Raw genomic sequence first — 24,964 nt, forward strand, 5'->3', positions numbered from 1 at the left:
ATGACTTCAGTTGACACATTATTTTTAAGCAGCAGCAGCATTCTTAAACACCTTTATATGCTTCAAAATACTGTTGACAATTTGTGTGTATGTGTTTTTAACACTGTATTAGGTGCCATTAAAGAGACTCTTGTTCTCTGAGAGCTGGTTTCCTTGTTATTGCAGGAGATACTGTCAGGCAGGACAATCATAGTTGCATAGGCAGTGCTGAAATAGCACGATACCAAATACTGCTGAAGTCTGGACGGACCTCCTGACGCACAGGGTGACGGTTACACGTCTGAAGAGTCGCTCCATTCAGTCACAGTTACTAAGCTGCTTTTCAGTGTACTGGACTCATCCTGAGGTCCTGTGTGGGAGACAGGGCGGGAGGGAGGGGAGGCCCCAGTGATTAAACGAGCACATTGTCCAGCCAGTAAAAGCTCCATAACTTCACACTGTAATTCGTCACTCGGGCCTGAGTCGGCTTGCCAACCCCACCCCCCAGCTCCCACAGGCTGGAGCAGGACTCCGAGGACCATCCCACCACCGCAGGACCGCCCTGTCTCTAGGTCAGCCTCACAGGGCCCTCGAAGCTTCCACCCGGTCCCCACCTCCTGGCATTCAGCACAGCGCCTGGAGGCAGGCAGCCATTAAGAGAGGAGAATAAAATTAACAAGCCAGGGAGGGCCTACATGCTAAAAATAGGTTCTCTAGCATAGATGAGCTAAAAGGTGAAGTTAGATCAAAAGTGCCTTGAGCCACTGAAACAGCACAGAGAATTCCACTTGAGCATGACTAGGGATGTTTTCTTTGAGGGGCGTGGGGTCATGGCAGTGGCAGGAGGAAATGTACTCAGGGCATTCTGAGTGTCCTGAGTGTCCCGTGTCCTTCCATAGTCACTGGAGCGTAAATGCGTCCTTATGATGAGGATGGATGCTGAGACATAGCACAGAAAACTTATGACGGTGCCAGAAGAGGTCAGTGTTAACAACTGACACACTGGTGGAGAGAAGAGATCAAGTGAAGACACAGGCAGCAATGGTTCATCTTAGAAATGCAGGGTGCGGGGTACAAGATCCTGCTATAAACAGACCAAGAGATGTGCATGTATTCATTTAAAATTATAGATGGTGGGGGGGCGGGGACTAAAGTACTGAAGAGGGGGCATGAGAGGTGCAGGCAGTGGAGAAGGAGCCAAGTCTTCATCTGTCATATCAGCACCTAGAAAGTTCACGTCTAAAATTGCTAAGTCTAGAAACAAGTCTGAGCCAGTTACTTGCAGGGATATAGGATGGCTAGGAGGAGGCACTGTGTGTATGTGGGGTGGGGGGGGTGGTGAGGGGGCACGTGGAAAAGAACTTCTCTGATTCAAAAAAATACAAATAATAGTTTCTGATTTTAAAAATTAAATGTGTTGAGAGGTTTAGTGACTGGACTTATTATTCAGACTCTAGCCTGGGTGGATAGGATCAATGGCAGTAAACAGCTTCCCTGGTCCTTCATTCCACTGGCTACAATGCTCCAAGAAGAATCTTCCTTGGAAGAAAATAACAATATTTAACACATAGACAGATGAATACAGGAAGACAGGAAAAAAGTGGCCTCATTTAGGTATGTATCAGAAATGTAAATTTCTAGGAGGCATTTCGGAGAAGGCAAAGGCACCCCACTCCAGTATTCTTGCCTGGAAAATCCCATGGATGGAGGAACCTGGTAGGCTGCAGTCCATAGGGTCGCTAAGAGTCGGACACAACTGAGCGACTTCACTTTCACTTTTCACTTTCATAAATTGGAGAAGGAAATGGCAACCCCCTCCAGTGTTCTTGCCTGGAGAATCCCAGGGACAGGGGACCCTGATGGGCTGCCGTCTATGGGGTAGCACAGAGTCAGACATGACTGAAGCGACTTAGCAGCAGCAGCAGTAGCAGGAGGCATTTACATGAAGAGTATTTGTAGGGGCACTTTCAAAAATAGATGTTTAAAATTTTTAAAGATAAAAGATTAGACACTGAAATTAAAACTTAGAAAATTAGTAAATAGATACTAAATCAGTAAGTTGTTCACATTCAGTCCTTATTAAAATAATGTTTTTTAAGTCACTCAGTTGTGTCTAACGTTTTTGTGACCCCACGGACTGTAGCCTGCCAGGCTCCTCTGTCCATGGGATTTCCCAGGCGAAAATACTGGAGTGGGTTGCTATTTCCTTCTCCAGGGGATCTTTCTGACACAGGGATCAAACCCACGTCTCCTGCTTGGCAGGCAGATTCTTTTCCGCTGAGCCACCAGGGAAGCCCATTAGGGTAGTCTGGTATTTATAAAGGCTTCTGGTAGACACCAAAGCTGCAAACCTTCTCCCTTTGGTCCTTTCGGGTTAGCTGCACCCCAGGCATTTGGCACTTGAGTAGAATTTGACTCATTCTTCACAGGTGGAGGAGGTTCCTTCTGTTCTCTCCCAGCTTTTCTCCCTATAGATCTGTCTTCCTCTAAGGATGATATGTCCCAGTCATCATCGTCCACATCTGTACACTAAAAAAAAAAAAAAGCGGAGAATAATGAATGTTCCCTAAAGAAACCATGTGTGTTAGAGCCCCTCAAACAGACTGAGCCACTGACGCTAAATGGTAAGAAGTTGGGAGCCTCAGAGGGTCTCTCATCTGGTCATCTCCGAGGGCGATGAAATGGGTTTGGAAATCTGTGCTTCGAAAGCAGAGGGAACCACCTCTTTTTGTCTGTTGCCGTGGAAATGTATGTTTCCTACGCAGCAATCGTGAATTTAGAAAATTCCAGAAACTATGTTGTAAAGTCAAGTCAGGATGCTCCCCAAGGAGCATGGGAAGGACTGTGTCTCCAGTGCACTTTCTAAGGAAGACACAGTGGCTCTTGACTGATGTGACTTTTTGTCATTTGGGGCTTGTGTAACACAAATGGCACTAACTTATGAAAGCAGTTGGACAGAATGTTCTGGATTCCACAGATGAGCAGAGGAAGAATTAAATCTAGTGTAAGCGAAAAATTAAAGAAACAGCAACTACTACTGGAAGACCCAGTCAACAAAGAGAAGCCCACCCAGGTCTCCATCCACAGGAGCACTTCCGGGGCCTGGTGCCAGATCTTGGAGTGTGTCCGAAGTCTCAAGGAGGAGAGCTCGGCTTTGTCCTCCGCTCGGGTCACAGTCTCTAAAGCATGTCTTATGACTCCAGCTGCCAAGTGGGGATAAACTCTGAAAAGTCCCTATTTCACTTCCAGGTCATGTCTTGGTAGCAAAAAGATTCCTGGACTCAGATCTGAAAGTCCAGATTCTGTTCAGTCACAAGTTTCTGTGAACAAACTACCTAATATCTGCCAGTGTCAAATAATACACGTGACGGGATTCTGAAAACCTGTAAAACCTGATAAGCATAGGATGTATTATTACCAGCTATCCTTTCAGTATCTTTGATTCCCTATGGAAATGCAATACTGAAAACAAGATAAATTAAAAATCTCAACCTCTACTATACTAATAATTGTATTTGTTTTACATTTCACTACAAAATACAATTATTATGATATATTCATTGAAAGATGAATTTGTGTATGTTTAACAAGTAAAAGTGACTTCACCTTTAGATCTTCTTTTAGTTCTTTTTTGATGAATGTGTCAGCAACATTAATTCCACCAACTGGCTTATTCATATTTCTGTGATTTGAAACCGTCTTTTCAACTTTTCCAGTTAATGTTTTAATGGAGGTTCCTATAGGACCCATAGAAAACAGGTAAAGTTTAAAAAATTAAATCTTCAGTTCCAAAATAATCTTACAATGTGAGAGAGACTGTGTGTCAGTCGCTCAGTTGTGTCCGACTCTGTGCAACCCCATGAACTGTAGCCTGCCAGGCTCCTCCGTCCATGGGATTTTCCAGGCAAGAATACTGAAGTGGGTTGCCATTTCCTTCTCCACAGAGAGTCCAAGCATCACAGATAATGCCTTTTAAAAAATCATGATCTTCTAGACTAGAAGAATAACATTTTTATTTTAAATCAAAAAAAGGAAGTTATTCAGACTCATGATCAGAAACTTTAATTTCAGTCAGGCAGCCTGTGTGAATGGATATTCATATGGTATTTTCAAAAGCAATTTTAAAAGTTTTATTTTACATATTATAAAAATACATGGTATATACAAATTCTATACAATAAACTAATTACATCTGATATGTTTACATATCAATTAAGAATACACAATTTTTAAGTTGCATTAAACAGAGTTTCTTTCTTTTTTTTCTTAAATGACACTTTTGCCTCTTCTCCTTGGCAAATTATCAGCAATCACCAACTTGGACCTCACGTTCCTTTAGAATTGCCCCATTTTCAAGAGGCAACATGGTGTGTTAGAACAGTTATTCTCAAAGACACACAGTATTAGGGATTGAATTGTGTCCCAAATGTGTATGTTGACACCCTTACCCCCATTACCTCGGAAGGTGACCTTACTTGGAGACAGGACCTTTAAAGAGGTAATTAGGTTAAGGTGAGGTCATTAAGGAGGACCCTAATCTGACACAACTGGTGTCGCTGGACAAGAGTGGAAAATTTGGACACAGAGGCACCCACAGAGAAAGTCAATGTGACGAGACACAGGGAGGAGACAGCCATCTACATGCCAAGGACAGAGACTCAGGGCAGGTCCTCTCCTCCTAGCTCTCAGAAGAAACCAACCTTGCCACCTTGATTGTGGTCTTCCAGCTCCTATGAGACATTCTGTGGTTTAAGCCACACAGTGTGTGTACTTCATTACAGCAGCCCTTGTATTTGTTACTAATATATCCAGACACCCCCAACCCCTTCCTCTCCTTCCACCTGAACATCAACTACTTGCTAAGCCCCTTCCATTTTTCCTCAGGCATCAACAACTTTTTGATTAACCCCATACTCTCTTTCCTGGTGGCTCAGATTGTAAAGAATCTGCCTGCAATGCAAGAGACCCGAGTTGGATCCCTGAGTTGGGAAGATCCCCTTGAGAAGCCAGTGACTACTCACTCCAGTATTCTTGCCTGGATAATTTCAAGGACAGAGGAGCCTGGCAGCCTACAATCCACGGGGTCACAAAGAATCAAACACGACTGAGGGACTAGCACCTTCATTTTACTTTCACATCGTTTCCTCGAGAACTTTCTCAGCTCAGATGCCCCGTATGGAGAGCTGAGAACCACTGTCCACAGAAGCACTGTGGTTGAGAACCACTGTCCGAAAATCAAAATTTCCAGATGGATTTTCAGTAAAGGAAAGCTTACCTGTGGGCTTGGGGGAAATATCAGAGTCCTCAATTTCACTTCCCTCGGTCCAGTCAGTGTCGCTTTTGACGACAGCGCTCTTTCCAAAATTACTCTTGTTGCTTTTAGACGACAGCACAGGAAGTACATCTGGGGAAGTGAACGCCTGGATGAGGTCGTCAGCATCCAGCTCCTCCTCGGAACTGAAGGGAGGAGTCCTAAACAAATCAAAGCCCAAACAGGGGGCGCTGTTTCCGTGTTTCAGGATTTACAGACAATACGGAGAAGGCAATGGCACCCCACTCCAGTACTCTTGCCTGGGAAATCCCATGGACGGAGGAGCCTGGTGGGCTGCAGTCCATGGGGTCGCGAAGAGTCGGACACGACTGAGCAACTTCACTTTCACTTTTCACTTTCATTCACTGGAGAAGGAAATGGCAACCCACTCCAGTGTTCTTGCCTGGAGAATCCCAGGGACGGGGGAGCCTGGTGGGCTGCCGTCTATGGGGTCGCACAGAGTCAGACACCACTAACGTGACTTAGCAGCAGCAGCAGCATGCCCCTTAAAGAGGGTGGAACTTTCTCAAGAGAGCCTAACAAATGCCCGCGTGGCCACAGAACAAGATGGCGGCCAGGCCGAGGCCTTACTATGCAAAAGGCAGAATGGTCATTTCAAATTTACATCTGCCAACCACATGCCACATGGCCTAGCTACCAAAGTGGACTGAAGTTAGGACATTACTCCTCTAAACTCAAATTTTGTATTTTTTTAATATTAGTTTTTACACACCTAAGAAACATATTTTATAGTGGAAAAAAGTATTTCTGGGATAAAACTATGCTGTCTTTTAAAATAGTGTCATTTGCAAAGAGTCCACACGACTGAGGACACACACAGGCATGCATGCATTACTAACGAAGATCATGGCATCCGGTCCCATCACTTCATGGGAAACAGACGGGGAAACAGTGGAAACAGTGTCAGACTTTATTTTGGGGGGCTCCAAAATCACCGCAGATGGTGATTGCAGCCATGAAATTAAAAGACACTTACTCCTTGGAAGAAAAGTTATGACCAACCTAGATAGCATATTCAAAAGCAGGGACGTTACTTTGCCAACTAAGGTCAGTCTAGTCAAGGCTATGGTTTTTCCTGTGGTCATGAATGGATGTGAGAGTTGGACTGTGAAGAAGGCTGAGCGCCGAAGAATTGATGCTTTTGAACTGTGGTGTTGGAGAAGACTCTTGAGAGTCCCTTGGACTGCAAGGAGATCCAACCAGTCCATTCTGAAGGAGATCAACCCTGGGATTTCTTTGGAGGGAATGATGCTGAAGCTGAAACTCCAGTACTTTGGCCACCTCATGCGAAGAGTTGACTCATTGGACTCATTGGAAAAGACTCTGATGCTGGGAGGGATTGGGGGCAGTAGGAGAAGGGGACGACCGAGGATGGGATGGCTGGATGGCATCATGGACTCGATGGACATGAGTCTGAGTGAACTCTAGGAGATGGTGATGGACAGGGAGGCCTGGCGTGCTGCGATTCATGGGGTCGCAAAGAGTCGGACAGGACTGAGCGACTGAACTGAACTGAACTGAACCAAGTACTTTTATATGAATACACACACTCATTTGTAATATCATGTCAATCATCACCCCATTTTAAAGTGAAACAAATTCAGAGCAGTATCCATTCATTTAAAAAATATTCACTGAGTACCTAAATTCCACACAATGTTCAGTTACACTACATCCCATGAAATAAAGCTCTTCCCATGAGATTATTACATGAAAAGTGCTTCTGAAGGGCGAGTTATCATTTACAGTGTCTTTATTATATTTATTCTCTCTACTATGGAATTCAATTATCATAAAATTAGTTTTACTCATAATTAATAACAATAATATACCTACAACTTATTGAATACCCGCAAGTGCCAAGCACTGAGGCCAAGTCCTTTTCATATGTTCTCATTTTAATTTGTAGAACTATCCTGTGAAAGAGGAAGCATCATCCCATCTTACAGATAGAAAAGCTGAGTCTTTAAACAGGTAGTCAACTGAATCAGTGTCACACAGTTAAGGAACGACTGAGATAGGGTTCTCAGTATCCTAAACAAGCCTAAAAGAGTAAGGTCTAAGGCTGTTAACAACTTCCGCAGGAAGCTGGAACACTAAAATTCTATCCAGATACACCATCATGGATCCAGCCACTAAAAAGCAACATCACGCATTCATCATGCTTATTGAAAATTACTAAACTAGGAAGGCGTGGGGGTGGGGAATAACAAACATGACTCAGGTGTGGTCCCACTTGTTAATGGAGGCCACAAGTGATATTGACTTAGGATAAAGAAATGAAGGTGTAACAAAGGAATCACAGATTAAATATGATATGTAATAATTATGGTTCTAGTGAACCACAATGAACATACTAATTTACAGTAAAAGGAATGTTCAGTGAAAAGAACTTTTAAAAACCACCTTTCCCTGCTCCCTCAGTACTCACACAATAGTGGAAGACCTCCTGGGAAAATGATCTTCTGTGGCATTTTTCTTAACTCTAAAAGCAAGAGAAAAATATTTCCAGCATGAGCAAATCATGTAATTTAAAATAGCGTTCTATGGAATTGGTGATTTTTACTTTATTAGAGGGTGAGCACTTATGAATCTTCCTGAACTGAGAGAAGGGTAGGCATTCCAAGTATGATTCTCTGTTGGGTCACACACTGCTGTGGGCTCAATGCCTGTGGCCCCCTAATATTCCTGCATTGAAGCCCTAGCCCTCAGTGTGATGGTATCTGGAGATGGGGTGATTTGGTTTAGATGAGGTCATGAGGATGGGGCCCACGCTGAAAGGAATTAGTGCCCCCGTAAGTAAAGGAAGAGAGACCAAGGCTCTCTTGTTCTCCGGCTCTCTTGTTCTCCTTGGCATATGAGGACACAGTAAGAAGCTGGCCATCTGTGAGTCCTGGGAGAGAAGCCTCCCAGAACCTGACTATGTTGTCTGGCACCCTGATCTCAGACTTCCACCCTCCAGAAGTGTTAGAAAATATATTTCTGTTGTTTAAGCCACCCAGTCAATGGTATTCTGTTATAGCATCCCAAGCTGAGACAAATATTAAAAAAAAAATTAGAGTTGAAAATACTCACTTTGGAACAGATGTTCTATCAGAAAAAACAGGTCTTTGTCTAATCAGCTGTCTGCTTTTGGGAGGAAGGTGTATTGCTTTGGGTAGTTCTCCAGTTGAAAGGGTGTCCATTTGAGAAGCACCATACCTGTCTGGAATAGTAGTGTCATTTGTGAGTCTCCACTGCATGAAAAGCAGAAGAAAATGCTATAATACTGTCTACATTGGCACTGAAACAAACAAGCCCATCTCAAGGGTCTAGAGTCCATACTACAGGAGGTTTTTAACTGTAAAAACACAATCTAAAATGCAACATTTAATGGTTCAAACAGTAACAGAGTTGCCGATTAAGTGCCAAGGTTTGTGAACCATATAAAATCATGAAATGGTTGCTCTATCAATATTTCCGCAGACATGAAATGGCAGTGGGTGACAGTCTTACCTGTGGACAGCAGTGTTCTCTCTTCAATTTTACAGCTGACCTGATGTTCAAGGAATTCTCGAATTTGCTGAATGTTAGGTATTTGTCTTTCTCGCTCATGTCTTGTTGATTCTACAGTTCTTAGCACTCTATTCAAGTGATCGCTTGGAATACCACGTATATCCTGAAGGAACAAAACATTAAGTTAATCAATTATCCTTTGATGTTTTTCATTTCATGGATGTTTGTCTGCATTAACCGTGCCAATCTTTCGTCCTTACTGCTATATGTAAGATGGGGATATATAATACATGGTCCCAGCCCCAAAAGGAGCTCAAGGTGCAACGGGACACATAAGAAGTATGTAAGATTATACATGGCTGGTTAGGAATACTGTGCATTTGGGATCAGGACTGAATGCATGGAAGGCATGTGAGTGACTGATTATGACTGATTAACCAACAATGCAAGATGTGTGATAAACACTAAATGAATCCACAAGGGTTGGAGGAATTCAGAGATTCAGGCCATCAGAGGCCTCAGTGGCCCAAGAAGGCTTAAGGCGGAGGCTGGGCTGTGCCCTGAAGGATGGGTAGATGAAACAAGTAAAAAGAAGGGTGGGATCAGATGGGGGCACCTTGTGGGGAAGGCAGGCGATGAGGCAGTAACAGTCAAGGCGTCCAGGGGTTAATGCTGCAGAGGAACAGGTGAGGAGAGCAGAAAAGGAGACTGATGCCACAGTGAAAAACTTCAAGGCTAGTTACACCACAGGTAAGAAGAAAAGCATCAGGCTTTCAATTATGAAAATGCCATAATTTAAGAGGTGATTTTAGAAAATTCTTCAGGATTTGAAAGGTTCTAAGAAAACCAGTTAAAGAGTGATTTATTCATGTATTCGATATCAGTGTCACACACACACACTCCCATCTCCTCCCTCACCTTTCCCTCAGTCTTCCTCATTCCAGGAAGTGGCCCCACCACCCATCCAGCTGCCCAGGGCAGAAATCTCCATCATCAGATCGACTGCCACCTCCAAGCAGTTTCTCTGACCTCAATTATTCAATCCCTTCTACTTTTCCTTCATTTCACATCCTATAATCATTATGGATCTACCACCTGTTTGTGTGAGCAGGTGTTCAGCGCCTGTCTTCCTATACCCTGATGCTGGATGCAAAGACACAATTCTGTACAAATGTCAGTTCTTCCTAAATAATACACAACATTTAAAGCAATTCCAATCAGAATCCCAGCAGGGATTATTTTGGAACTGCAGCAGCTGTTTCTAAAGTTCACTGGAAAACAAAATACGAAAGAACTGCCAAGAAATTTTTGAAATAAGACTAATAAAAAGGCATGGCCTGTAACAGATACTAAAATACAGGACAAAGTTACTAAAATTAAACCAGTATGGTGTTAGCAAACAAATGCCAAAAAATTGAAAGGATAAAATTATTGAACGTCCAAAAATAAATCCAAATGTATGTAAAGATGTCCTTTATGATAAAACTGCTTTTTCAAACAAAGAAAGGGTGGGTTATTCAACAAAAGATATTGAAACAACTGGTCCAACTGGAAATAAGTTTAGATCTCCAACTCAGTGTTTCCAAACTTAATTGCTAAAGCCCAGATAGACAAAAAAGTAAACAAAAACCTATACATTCTATTTTTAAAAAGGGTGTTTTTATACTCATAGGATAAAAGTAAATGTCCCAAATGAAACATATAACCCCAGAACCATATGCAGCTGCAACAGGAGCTCTCACACACTCATAGGGATATTGTCAATGTTTATACTTTGGAAAGTTATTTGGCTACACCTACTAAAACTAAACATGTATAGTCTTAGAAATTTCAATTCTAGATATACATCCAAGAGAAAGGAATGTCCATGTCCACCAAAAGACAGTACAAGAATGTAAAGCCAAAAAGCCCCAAACTGGAAATCCAAATGGCTCTCAACAGGAGAACAGATATAATGTAGTGTATTTATACAACACAATGTTACAGTACAAACTACTGTGAAATGAAATAATATGAATGAATCTTAAAGAAAAAATCATAACCAAAACAAAGGACACAAATACTACACGGTGTAGGATTCCACTCATATGAGGTTTAAGAACAAACGAAACTAAATCTGAATAGCCACTGCCTCTGGTTGGGGAGTACGGAGCAATATCGACTTAGAAAAGCCAAACAGAGTCTGCTAGGATATTGGAAATGATGGATTTCTTGACCTGGATGGTAGTTACAGATCATGCACACACACCCCACATACATACAAATCTGTAAATACACATCTTTGTATACACACCTACATTCAGATACATACAAATGTATGCACATGTGTAGATACACATATACACATGTATGCATATAGATTCATGCACCTATGCACACATGAATACACAATATATACACACAGATCAACATATACAAACAGCACGTGCATCTGCACACATAAACACACATGCATGCATGTACACAATGAACACATGTCCATGTGCACACAACTGTACAAGCCACGCACACAGGTACGCATAATTTTGCATTACACATTCACACACGCACATGTAATATGTATACTCGTACGCAGAAACAGGAATATATAAATTCAAGTTGTTCAATTCAGGTTTTGTATTTTATGTATGCAACCATTCAATCTGGCAACACCATGAAATATAATTCATTCACCCATTCATTTAATAAGTGCTGCTGATTTTGTAATAGACATAGTTTAGAGCTAACATCAGAATGTAAGCAGCTCTGCAACTGCCTAGAGGCAAATCCTGGCTCCTTCATCACTAACGTGTGACCTGCATCAGTGACTTCACCTCTGCAAAATGCAGATGAACTGACTTACCTCAGAGATCAATCTCTACGTTTAAATAAGTTAACACTGGGAAAGCTCTCTGAAATGTGTCAGGCACATGGTGAATGCCAGCAAAATGTTTAATGAATCATGTTGCATTAGGCTCTGGTCTCCAAATGTAACAGAACTGGCATGCCACCTCCTCTTCTCTGATCATTTATTATTTAGAAAACAAAATAAAACTAAACCAGTAAATATTCCCAAAGTGAGTGAACTTACTGCATTAATTCCCAAGGTTTCCAGTTTCTCCACCAAACTCTGCTCCAAGACGGTTCTTATTTCCTTAGTGAGGGAAGGGTTATTCTTCAAAGTTTTCCTTATATGTATCTTGTTGTCATTTAATTTCTGTTCATTTTCTCTTCCTAAAATAAGGTTTTTATAATGTGTAAAAAGGAATTAAACAAATGTATCAAACCTCTAAGCAGAAAATGGCAAAACACAACTTCTAAACAGCAAGCAAGCATTTATAATGTTTTCAAGTCTTTGAATATTTTAGTCATTCAGCATTATATATAATCCTTAAGTATTATAGCTTTTAAAATTATCTTAAGCCTGCTTCAAAACTTCAGGATCTTCAAAGACTTTTTCTTGATTACTCAACCAAATTATAGCCAGATAAGTAATGTGAGAAATAAGTCTCTAGAGATATTTAAAAGTTTAACATTTTATCCTAAAATTATTTTTACTACTTTCTAAAGAAATCATCTCTCCTAAATCCAGTTAGAATTTAGGTTTCATCTAGTGAAGAAAAAGCCTTATTTCTTTTAAATAATTAAGTTTTATGTAATAAATTTAGTGGATATTAAGTTCACATAAAATTTCAAAATGTGAAGATTATGATCTCTCTCAAAATACTTACTAAAATGTAAAAGAAATTAACAAAAGTCTTAGGAAAAGTATATTTTGTCTAAAACAACCTAAAGTTTGAAACAAAAAATAACAGGAGAGAGTCTCTCAATGTGTCCTTCCTTATTCCTTTTATTTCCTTCTAGAAAAAAATGTCTAGTTTAAGAAGGTTTGGAGAAAGGGGCAGGACTGTATGACCTTGAACAACCGAGTGCTTGTGTCAAAGGAAAATGAAGGCTTAGGAGACAGCCTCAGTGCTGGGCAGTTCAGACCCTTAGTGAACACCATAGGCAGATCTGGAGAAGGTGATGATGGTACTATTGTCACTTTGAAGCCTGTTCTCCTAACAAAAGCATTTCACCCAAAGAAAGTGGCACCAAATTCCACTGTCCAGGTCTGGGGCTGCAGGTCCCCACAGAGACTCCGCTCTTTCAAGGTCTCACCGGCCTCAGCAGATGGGATTTCTAGGTTCCCATGGCACGTGGATTTGCAGAATATCTTAACAACATGCCTTTTGGTTAAGATGCTTTCTAAACACTAGTTCAATTCCAACAGTAAAGAATATTTCTCTCCATTGTTAACAAATTTCAGGCAAAATTAGCCACATTATTATTGGTCCATTAAGTAGGAGGGAAAAGCCTGCATGATGATGCTTTTCTACACTTTGCTACCATGGCTCACTAAATCAAAATTATGAAATTTTATATGGGTCGATATGGATAAAAGTCAGATGTAATCTTAAATTTTATATTCTCAGCATTTATGCTGCTGTTTTCCCAATATTCTGAAACTACAAAAAAAAAAAAAAAAGAACTTCTGCCCTAGGAACTGAGTCCATCAAAACCTAGAGGGCTTAACTGCAGACAGGGCTGCCGCTGACTTTGGCTGCTGGTTGGCCATCAAGTCTGCAACTGTCCAGGGCTGAAAGCAAAAAGAAGTACCAAGAGAGAGCCTGGAAGTCATAGAGCTACTATTGAAATAGATGCACCTCCTGTCTCAGTAGGGCAGAGATAATTCTTTGGCCAGCATCTCAGATACAAAAAAAAAAACAACACAGAAACACAGTCTGAAGAGAGGCTCCGGGACATGCGGCCACAAGCAGGGGTCAAGCAACACCCGGAACGGACTGGCCACAGTCTAGAAGAGTTGCAAGGCCGTTGACAGAGGTAACTGAATTCATTTGCTGGCTGGTCCAAGTTCACCTTCAGCCCTGATGACAAGTTCATTTTGATGCCTAAGTTCCCCCAAATGATGGAAGATTTCCCTCTGTCCTTAAATTCCTTCGTAAGTGGGTGCTCACTTTGGAAAGTCATTTGTGAATAATTAGAAAAACTTTTATACGATGAAGTCTTATGAGCCTGGGGCTGGCAAGACAAAAGCGAGAGAAAGAAGGTAGAATAGATAGGAAAAGATAATAAAGATAAACCTTTTCTGTAAAGGTGAAATGAATAACTTGAAAGACGATCAGAACTGAAGATTTTTAGGTAAAGCACATATTGTTTCACCAAGATCAAGACAAACTATTCTAGAAATCTGCATTTCCTCTAATTAAAAAACATAAAGCATGCCCAAGCAGATGGCCAGGCTAACGCATAATAGCCCATACATGTAATCAGTTATATCAGACTCATTAACGCACCATACCATTCATGGTAAGCAAATAATTGTAGTGCAAAGCAAGCAGTTAAACAAAACAAAAAGCAACACACAACAGAATTTCTGAGTTGGAACCGACTTGATCGTCTAGTACTCAATTTCCTCATTATTCACAGGACTCTAAAACCAGAGAGGTAGAGAATTCCCCAAAGGCCACCCAGCCAGTCCTGCAAAGGCTGGACCTGTTTGCCTTCTTCCATCACTTTGTCCTTTGCATTAAACCATGGAAAACAGAAAACCTGGACGTTAGTCCCAGCCACTGTCACTAATTAAACTCAATGACCTGGAGCAAGCTCCTAATCCCCTTGTGTTCCAGGTTTCTGAAAAATAAAATAACCCCTGAGATCCCTCCTGGCCCTCACATTCTACCATCCAACGGAAGTGAGATCAAGTCTGCCTCAAAGGATGAGTTAATTCTTGGTAAAAAGCTGTAGTGTTTTTGCAAATCACTGCCAAAATTCAGCTGCACAGGCATTTGTCTGCAAATGTTAGTACAAGCAGAGGAATTTATTGATGGCAATTAGCCTGCTGCTAGCCAGCTGGCTCCACGGAGGCACTAGAAAGATGTAGTCACTGGTTTCTGTAATAGTGCGCTGGGACTCAGTTCATCCCAGTGGTCCTCAGCACTCACCCATCTCCACCAGAGCTGTGTCTGAACACATGGTGGGTGGCAAAGATGAGTTTCCCAACTCTGCTCCCTAAATGTGGCAACAGCCAATGATGGTGTTTGCCATCAGCAACGCAAACCTTACATTGTCTGAAGTAGAAGAAAGCTAAAAGAAGCCCAGGCAGAATGTGCAGTGGGTGAAACCTAGAACTGAAATGGTGATGATGGACAAACCAGGAGTCCTCTTAGAACCTAGCTGACTCATTTTAAACAGTATGAACTATGTAATTGGAGACACTAGTTTCAAAATTTTGGACCCTATCTATGAACCTCCTGACATTTTCATTGGGATTCTTCCAAGAATGAGGGATCTTGTGTTCCGGACATCATTAAATGATACTTATGAAAAAGCAAGCATGTTACATGCAAGTAAAATGAGAAAAAATATCATGCAGATGTTACAGATATGCTTGATTTAGTCCCTTCTCAATCTGTATCCTTATACAAAAAAAAAAAATTGGGACAAGTCTAGAGAACACACAAGTTATAACATTAAGAATTTACATGTTACAATGTATAATTTTACTTTTCTTCCTAACAAAAATGATACAACCACAGCCCATATAAATATTAACAATTTAAGAATTGATGCTTTTGAACTGTGGTGTTGGAGAAGACTCTTGAGAGTCCCTTGGACTGCAAGGAGATCCAACCAGTCCATTCTGAAGGAGATCAGCCCTGGGATTTCTTTGGAAGGAATGATGCTAGAGCTGAAAGTCCAGTACTTTGGCCACCTCATGCGAAGAGTTGACTCATTGGAGAAGACTCTGATGCTGGGAGGGATTGGGGGCAGGAGGAGAAGGGGACGACCGAGGATGAGATGGCTAGATGGCATCACTGACTCGATGGATGTGAGTTTGAGCGAACTCCGGGAGTTGGTGATGGACAGGGAGGCCTGGCGTGCTGCGATTCATGGGGTCGCAAAGAGTCAGACACGACTGAGCAACTGAACTGAACTGAACTAACTGAAAGAAGTAAAATATGGTAAAGCATTACTAAGGAGAAAATTATGAAAAACTGATCCAAATATAACTGTTTTAGGATCTCTAAGTCATTAGAAAATATTATTAATAATGTAAATAAACATTCACAAACTTTAAAAATTAGTTGATAGGAAATAATTTTTATTATTACTGCCAAATAAAATGAGGAAGCAGTAATAACTTTAATTAACTCCCCAAACCTGTAACAGCTCTCAAATTCTGCCACTGAGATATTCTGCATGTAAATATTCCACATTCAGAGCTTAGACATTATGCCTTCCTTGCTATTAAAAACAATTTTTGAAATGGGCACTTTACTTATTCATTTGGTAGATTCGGGGTATGAGAAATGCCTATTGTGGTATTAATATTTTTATATAATCTGGCACACAACTGTGTCAATTTTTCACCTGATCAGAAAATCTTGGCACTGACATGTGGCTTAAATTTTTTTTTCAAGTTCCCTGACATAGAAAATTTCTTACTCATATGCTAAAAAAACAGTAAGGCAGGGCGGAACTATAACAGCACATTATGGGAACAGGATGCCAGAATACTACAGACAGATTGGAAATATAATCCAAACATAAATGCCTTCCTAATTTTGATACCCTACAATAAAACTCAAGTACTTCCAAAGCTTGGGTTTTAGCATCTAAATGTGATTGATGCAGGTATAAACCCTGATCAAGCTCATTGTTACCTTTTTCTTCCTCTGAAAGTTCTTCTATTGGTTCCAGTATGTGCGATGAGAATGCCTGTTCTATTAATGAGGAAAAATAAGAATAGCACAGACAGGACAACAGCAAAGTAAAGTCAGTTCCTTTCAAACAATTTTGAAAGACATTGTTCCACTGTACTTTAACCAGGCCTGAAATAGCAGGCCTGAAATGGGAAAAAAAGGTTAAGGCAAGGCAGTCAGTTAAAGTTGGTTACTTTTCCACAGTATCTGCCCTTTCTATATATTTTCTGTTAACTTCACTCTCAGGAAATTATATTTTTAAATAATTAGGTTAAAATTTCTTGCTCATCACCTTAGTGCCAGACATGATTTCTTTAAGGCACAAGGACACAACTGCAAAAATTCTTCTTCACTTATCCCTAAAAATATTTTTGACACATATATATTTCCCTTATATAATATATATATATTTCCCTATATCTTATATACATTTTCTTATATCTTATATCCTTATATTTTGTATCTATATTTTTCCTTATATAAAAAAATATTTTTTTTCCTTATATCTTAATCAGGTAGCTAAATAGAAAATTATCGAAACAATTTCAATTTCCAAACATAAAAACATAAAAAATTCCCAGGGCCCTGGGGTTCCCACTTCTTGTTAGCCCTAGGGCCTTCGAGTAGAAGGACCAGAATAGTAGAAGGGCAAGGAGAGGTCTCTTGGGATCAGCAGGAAGACTTAGACCCACTCTCATCATACACCTCTGTGTCCCTAAACAACGTTTCATGCGCTCCCAGAGAATCAACGGGGTAAAGCTGTCATCAACAGATGACAGATGAAGGTGGGCTCTTCCCAATCCCACCCCAGAAGAGTGAACAGGGGAGATGAAGTCTCTGGGTGACTTCCTGGGGAAATGTCACCGTGCACACACAAGAAGACCTGGGGCAGCATGGATAAAGCAAACCCCATCATCAGCAGAGGGAAGAGGAGGGCAGGATTTGGCTGACGGTCTAACTAACCACAGCAGTCAGGCATTAGGCACAGAGGGAAATGCAACCAAAAGTCTGGCTTAGGAGGTGCCTGGTTCACTCATTTTCAGCCTGGAGGCTGACACAGGTTTCCTGAACAGAGAGCTGTCCACCTGCCCCCACAAACGGAAGCCATTTCATTCCACCACCAGACCCCAGGGTGGGTGACTGGGGAGGGTAATAGTGGCCAACAATTACTCCCTGGGCTTCCAGGCACAGACCTAAGTGCTTTGCATGTATTATCTCAGATTTACTACCTCCTACTCTGAAGGTCTTCTAATTTATTAAAGGGTATTTATGGTACTCTATTTTAAGCATATAAAAATATATATATAAACACACACATATATATAATAGCTATGTTTAAGTGTTTATAACTAGGCTCTTACAGCTAGTTCAGCAATATACTCAACATTTCTAACACTGACTATATGGGAGAAATGCATTTTAAACTACTTTCAAATGAACTGTCAGCACACAGTGTATCAGTAAATAGGATTCCACTTTAATTCTGAAACATAAACACGGCCCCACCACAAAGGAGCATGTGATTTGAACCCTGTAACACAAGTGGTGAACACCACAAATGTGCTTTTGAATTTATTATTCAGCATCAAGATTTTAAAGTTATACATGTGTAACTATGGGTGGTGGTGGACGTTAACTAGACGTGGTGATTATTTTGCAACATATACAAATATCAAATCATTATATTGTATACCTGCAAATAATATAATGTTATATGTTAACGATACTTCAATAAGAAGTTTAAAAATTAAAAAAGTAAGGTTACACAAGTATTTTCCTAATTTGAACTGCTGAAAACAGAGATTTAAAAGGATAGCTAATTTCATTTTTTAAGTCACATAGTTTATATTTTATTGTAATTTCTGAAAAAGACAAAAATAAAAGTTATGAGGAAAATGTTTATAAAATCTTACAATATCATAATATACATACTTATAGGGATAATCCTATGGTTTATCTTTCTTGAGTCAGGATTAATGCCAAAATCTGACATTTCCTACAGTGATGCAGAAGGCAGGGGAAGGACAGATTCCTGAATCTGGGCTCCTACAATAATAAAGGCTGAGGAAGTGAGGTTGACCAGACCCCAGAGCACCGAAAGCAGGCTGATATCCCAAATTTGGGACGGGAGGCCTGCCATCCTCATGCTTTATAAGCTGAGACCTCCAGGGTAAGAGTTGAAATGCTCAGAGGCTTCCAGAAAAATCTTTATGTCAGTCTCCCACCATTACCTCCAGAAGAAAAACCCCCAGTTCTTCACCCAGCCCTTTCTCCACTGGCTGACTTTGTTGGACTTGATCGCCCCACCCTAGAAGCTACTGTTTAGCCTGTGCATGCTCAGCGACTTCTGCTCCAAAGGCCTTGGCTCATCCACCCTGACCACAGCCCAGTGGAGTAGCCAAGACTCTTCTCCCCATCTGGCAAACAAGGAAACCCAAGTCTACAGTCTCATGACTCAATCATGAATCCAGGCTGCTTCCAAACTCCAGGCTCTTGGCCATGAAGCTCCAATGCCTTTCCACCGATGCCATTTGGTTTGTTTTCCAGACATCGCCCAGCCAGTACCTGAGCTCATCATGTTCTGGCCTTTCTCTCTCCTTTGCTCCCCAATCACTCACACAGCCTTTTCACCAATCCCATAGAACAGCTGTTGTGTTCACTCCCTCCCATTTCATCACCATAACCCCAATCCCTAGGTAAGGAATCTCTTGTTGCTTAGTTGCTCAGTCATGTCTGACTCTTCGCAACCCCACGGACAGTAGCCCGCCAAGCTCCTCTGTCCATGGGATTCTCCAGGGAAGAATACTGGAGTGGGTTGCCATTTCCTTCTCCAGGGGATCTTCCTGACCCAGGGACTGAACCCACATCTCCAGCTTGGCAGGCAGATTCTCTACCACTGAGGCACCTGGGAAGCCTGTCACAAAGGAGAGGAGACCATTCAAGGACAGACTAGGAATCTCTCAGACTATGTCTAACATCACCAACTGATCTCCCAGCTCAGATTCTTTGAATTCTTCGTGCAGCTCAGCTCTCCAATCCTGCCATGCTCAGTCTCTGAACATTCAGCAGCTATGAAATGCCGCAAGAACGACCCAAACCACATCACTCAGTGGTTGCCATAAGCAACCTCAACCAGCATCCCTCCAATTTCTTCTGCACATTCCCCACTCTGTCAACGAGTTCATCGGCACCAATAATTCACATCCAGTGCTCTCCTGCCACCTTTTGCTGCTAATTTTTGCCTGTCTCAGGGGAAAGGAGCAGCCAGTACCCCTCTCCCTAGGGCAATGCATATCTTATAACTGTTCACCTCGACTCTGGACAACTCCACAATGCCCCTCCCACCTCTAAAACTCCCAGTCAGCCCTGCTGAGACCTCTACTGCAGCTGCCTCTGGGATCAACGTCCCTTTAACACCCAACCCTGCTTCTCTCACGGGTGTCATCTGAGAGCAGTGCCCAAATCTCACCTGCAAACCTCCACCCTGAAGCCTGTGTCTCGGGGAACCCAACCTCAGGTGGTGAGTAATCATGAGATTTTTCATGGTAAAGGACCTCATCAAGGTTTATGATGGAACAAAAGGAAAGACAGAGAGGAAGCTGGACTAATTAATGTTGTGCAATCCGTGACCAACCCTCCCTGTCCCCTCCAACCCTCTGCCCCACCCCCAGCACCTGGGGAAGCTGCCACGGCTGGGGGCGGGGGCAGTGGGCCCCCGCCAAGCCGGCTCCTCACTCCTAACCATTGAGATGCTCACAAATCAGCTTTAATCCCAATCCAAGGGCTGTGGGCCTCATGCCAGGCTGGCATTTAAAATGAGCATTTCAATCACAGCAGATGCCAGCAAGGGAGCATGGCTAATTCATGCAGCCCCCGCCTGGGCAGGGCAGGATCCACATGGAACACGATGCTCTAAAACATCAGACTTGTTGGGACCTTGGAATCAGCCCCAGATAGCATTCCATGCCTACCATACATGTCCCTGCTCGGGCGCCAAAAATATAAAACAACGAAAACACAGCCCTCATATAATGTCAGATAGGAGGCTAGCAATAACAAAGGAGAAACAAAAGAAACTAAAACACATGTTGACATATAAAAAGAAATAGCCAGCAATGCCTTATAAAAATCAACGCTAAAAAAGGAGGCAACAGAGAGATATTAACCTGACATAAATAATATGAATAGACAATAATTGTTAGAAATGATTTCCTCATATATTCGTATATAATTCGTATTGAATATATTCATATATTTATCTCTGTTACTGGTTCAAAGGGAAAAAAACCCTGCATGTTCTAAACACTTGAAATTAATAACATCCAATATGTGAAGAATTTATGCATTATGTATTATAAACACATGCCCAAGGGAACCAATCCCCCTGAAATGATCTTAGGAAAAAAAATCAGGGGCAGTAAACACTTCATCAATCAGTCAGTGAGTAAAGAGAATAATTACCAAAGGCCATCATACATGAACCACAATATTTCTGAAGACAAAAAGTCCAACTCAACTGGCCATGGATTTAAGTCCAAAGTAAAAGGCTAAATAGAGAAGTAGAATGAAGTAATCATTAGATTCCAGAAACATCTGTAGGTAAGACAGGAAAAAGATGGTCCCCCTCCCACTTTAATTCATTTAACACACAGCAGACCACAGGAAAACAATATATCGAAAACATACCATAAAAACTGCTAGCACCTTAGTTGTATAAAAATATGTTTATAAATATTCACCCTGTCTACTGGATCATGTTAATAACAATTATTACCCTGTGACCTGCTCCAAGACTTGGATCCTGGCAGCAATTTCATCCAGGGGTTCCTACTTTTTCCTTTGGTTTCCATCACATGTCTTTTCTAGATTTTCTCAACCAATCCCTGAAACTGTTTGCTTAAAAAAGGTGACTAGCTGCCACATTGAAAGTTATACAAACAATCACGTATGCCCTGTGGCATGTGCTGGTTGGCTGGTCTAGTAGGAAAGTCACCCTCTTACCCGATACCTACTACTTCCCACCAAAAATCACAAATGCTCCAAGAACTACTCAGAGTTAAAAATCTCTACTTGTGAGCCCAGCAATAGAGACATTTTCTACTTTATGACTGGTAGGTTTGACTAGTTCATAGTAACATTACATAGGAAGACTGCAGTTTTATTAACTGTTTTGCATTCATCAAAATGTTTTGTTTGCATAAATAATCCCCACAGAAGAACTTTTCAGTTAATAAGTTATCTAACTCAGGTGGAAACTGTATATAAAACGCTGAGACTTTGCTGAAACTTACCATGTGCCATTGTTAGACTCGACTTCGCATCCAGTGTCTGGGGGGCTGGGGCATTCACTGAAAAAGCATAAAAATGTAATTACAGGGTCCTGTATATACAGCATCAACATCTGAACATGAGGATAAACTAAGTATTTATCAAATTAGTCAAGGTACATTAATATACAGATCATGAGGGAACAAATGTTTCAAATGACAAAGATAGCACCAACTAACCTAAACCAAATTTATAACAATTTGAAATACAAGCCACCCTTTTCAAATATACAAGTCAGTGGGTTTTAATACAGACACAGAGGTGTACAATCATACCCACTCTCAAGTTTTTGAACATACTCATTACATGTACACCTCCCCAAATACCCATCTCTATTAGCCCCATCTCTCCTTCCCTGCAGGCCCGGGCAACCAAGGATCTACTTCCTATCTCTATGGATTTGCCTATTCTGGTCTTTACTTATAAATGGAATCCTACAATTCGTTATGTGACCTTCTGTAGTCCGCTTACTTTAACTTAGCATCATGTTTTCGTGTTTCATCCATGTTGAAGCATGTGTCAGCATTAGCATGTATTTTTATGGCCAACTAACATTCCATTTTGTAGATAGACCACATTTTATTTATCTGTTCATTAGTTGATGGCCATTAGGGCTTTTTCCACTTTTTGACTATTAAGAATAATGCTGTTATGAATATTCATGTACAATAAACCAATTTATAAGACTACCCCAATCACTGGGCTGAAAGACGCCTTTTAAAGGCATTAATTCAGCTACAGCCTTTGGAAGAATATACCTGATTCAAGTAAGACTGAAAACTCTTTACATCAAAATATCTCAGAAAATTAGATTCCACAGCCTTTCTTCTAATACTGAAATTTCTATCTGAGGTTCCTCTCTCAACTATTTGTCTTTACTGACTCTTTCCACAGCTTATTAAAAACAGATCTTTAATTTTAATCCTATCTAAGAAATATGGTCACAAGCCCCAGCTACCCCTGTAGGCATAAAATTTCATCTTTACAATGGCTAGTGTGAAAGTGTTCAACTTCTAACTATGGGTAAACTGCTACCGATTCTGGAAATATGGCCTTCGAACCTATCTGCAACTTGCTAAGCTAGATCCAGGTTTGACAAACTACAGTCTATAAGACACACCAACACCTGCCTGTTTTTGTAAATAAAGTTTTATTGGAACATGTTATTGTTTCAATGGGCTTCCCAGGTGGTGTTAGTGGGGAAGAACCCACCCGCTAATACAGGAGACTAAGAGGTGCAGGTGCAATCCCTGGGTCAGGAAGATCCCCTGTAGGAGGGCATGGCAACCCACTCCAGTATTCTTGCCTGGGAAATCCCATAGACAGAGGAGCCTGGTGGGCTATAATCCATGGGGCCGCAAAGAGTCAGACACAACTAAAGCAACTTAGCACGACTATTCCAATATTGTGCTAAGTATAATTAAAATATAAACAACAGTAATTGAACGTCTTGTAATTTTTCCATACTTCTCTGAAATGCTTCTGTTTTCTCCTTAGCTCTACCCTTGGCACTTCAATTGCCCTCTCCTCCTCAGCATCTCTCAACCTCTTCAGCTTCCAGGACCAACATCAACAGGCCTCAAGAAGCAGTTGAGCATTTAAAACCATCAGCGCTTTCTAGTCAATTGTGCCCAGTTCCCAAACATGCTCATCAGTGTCCTTTCATCATTACAAGTCCTGGGCCCACATGCATGGCGTTCCGTGCCCGGCCTCAGGGCAGGCCCTCCCTTAGTATTCAGATCCTGTTCACATGCTTTCCTGAATGGAAAAAAAAATATTTCAACTAATATGAAGAAGACAATCCATGCATTTCTCAACTGTACAGATTATGTCTTTTTGGATTCTAGCCAAATCCTGACAGCTCTGGAAGACTGCGGTGCTGTGACTTTGTGAGTGACTGACCCAGGGGCCTTGGGTCAAACCCTGCAGCACGGGGTCTCAGAGATGCCAAAATGTGGTGGTCACGACACACAGTCACATCGTCACAGTGCTTTGCCTTGGGAAACCCAGAGCACGCCCTGGGGTGATGCCAAGGAATTTTTAGCCATTCTTTTATTAGGCAAACTGTTAAGGTAATAGGTATGGCTAACCAAAACCACCACAAAATCACACGGACATTTATTATAGTGGGTTTTAGAACCAGGTCATGTCAGGAATCAAAATAGATCGTTATGTAATCTCCAGACACACTGATGTTCCAAGAATCATCTCTAAAAAGAATAAGTAGAAGTTATATATGGGTTTAAGCACTTTAAAACTATCTTTAGAACCCTGAGCCTATTATAGAAACTTACTTGGTACAGTTGGGGCAGTTGGCTTAGATTCAAAAGTTTGCCAGGTTAAAAGATTCCCTGAAATAAAAAAAGATAAATTAATAACAAAACCCACAAGCTATGGGTTATATTTTGCTAGTGTACATCCTAATATTTTCCCCCAAAATACAATACATGAAATGTACCAACATGTAGCGACTTGTTACAACAAAGATGCAACAAAGATGCTTAACATAAATCCCTTAAAAGTTAACTTTTTCCTAAAATTATTTTTCAAATATTTATTCTAATTATTCAGGTTTTCCTAGTTATCTGAACTGTAACTATTCCAAGAGAAGTTACAGCCACCCTTTCCAAAACTTGATCTTAAAACAAGGAAAGCAAGTGTCTAGGTCAACATATAGCTCAATCTCATTTTACTGCACTTTATTGTACTTTGAAGATATTGCACTTTTACAAATTGAAGGTTTGTGGCAACACTGCGTTGTCAGGTGACAGCATTTTTAGCAATACAGTATATGTGCATTTTTTAGACATAATGCTATTGTACACTTAATAGACTATGGTATAGTATAAGCATAACTCATATACACTGGAAAATCAAAAAAAATTGTGTGACTCACTGTATTGTGATTACTGGTTGTATTGCAGTGGTCTGCAACTGAACCTGCAATATTTCCAAGACATGCCTGCATTTCTCATGACCCCAGAAACAGGGAGGAAATGCAACCCATACACCCAGTCCCAATTCCCAGTTGGCATCCCTCAAGTAGACAAAAGATGCCCTACTATCTGAGACAGATGGGAACCAA

The 24,964-nt window shown here is 41.1% G+C and overlaps 1 protein-coding gene across 1 annotated transcript in view; it reads right to left on the reverse strand.

The window, feature by feature from the left end:
• Positions 1–264: 264 nt before the first annotated feature.
• The window catches only part of LOC128057753 (cilium assembly protein DZIP1-like), a 46,200-nt gene continuing 21,500 nt past the window's right edge, over positions 265–24,964 (reverse strand). The window contains exons 10-20 of the mRNA XM_052650249.1: positions 24,174–24,230; positions 21,843–21,899; positions 16,513–16,572; positions 11,877–12,019; positions 8,807–8,969; positions 8,387–8,516; positions 7,743–7,796; positions 5,255–5,451; positions 3,586–3,716; positions 2,331–2,508; positions 265–349 (exon numbers count right to left, since the gene is read on the reverse strand). Of these exons, the coding sequence (XP_052506209.1) occupies positions 273–349; positions 2,331–2,508; positions 3,586–3,716; positions 5,255–5,451; positions 7,743–7,796; positions 8,387–8,516; positions 8,807–8,969; positions 11,877–12,019; positions 16,513–16,572; positions 21,843–21,899; positions 24,174–24,230 (1,247 nt within the window). The 3' untranslated portion in view covers positions 265–272. The remainder of the gene's footprint in view (positions 350–2,330; positions 2,509–3,585; positions 3,717–5,254; positions 5,452–7,742; positions 7,797–8,386; positions 8,517–8,806; positions 8,970–11,876; positions 12,020–16,512; positions 16,573–21,842; positions 21,900–24,173; positions 24,231–24,964) is intronic.

The sequence above is a fragment of the Budorcas taxicolor genome, chromosome 12 (genome assembly GCF_023091745.1).
Source record: "Budorcas taxicolor isolate Tak-1 chromosome 12, Takin1.1, whole genome shotgun sequence".
Taxonomy (NCBI): domain Eukaryota; kingdom Metazoa; phylum Chordata; class Mammalia; order Artiodactyla; family Bovidae; genus Budorcas; species Budorcas taxicolor.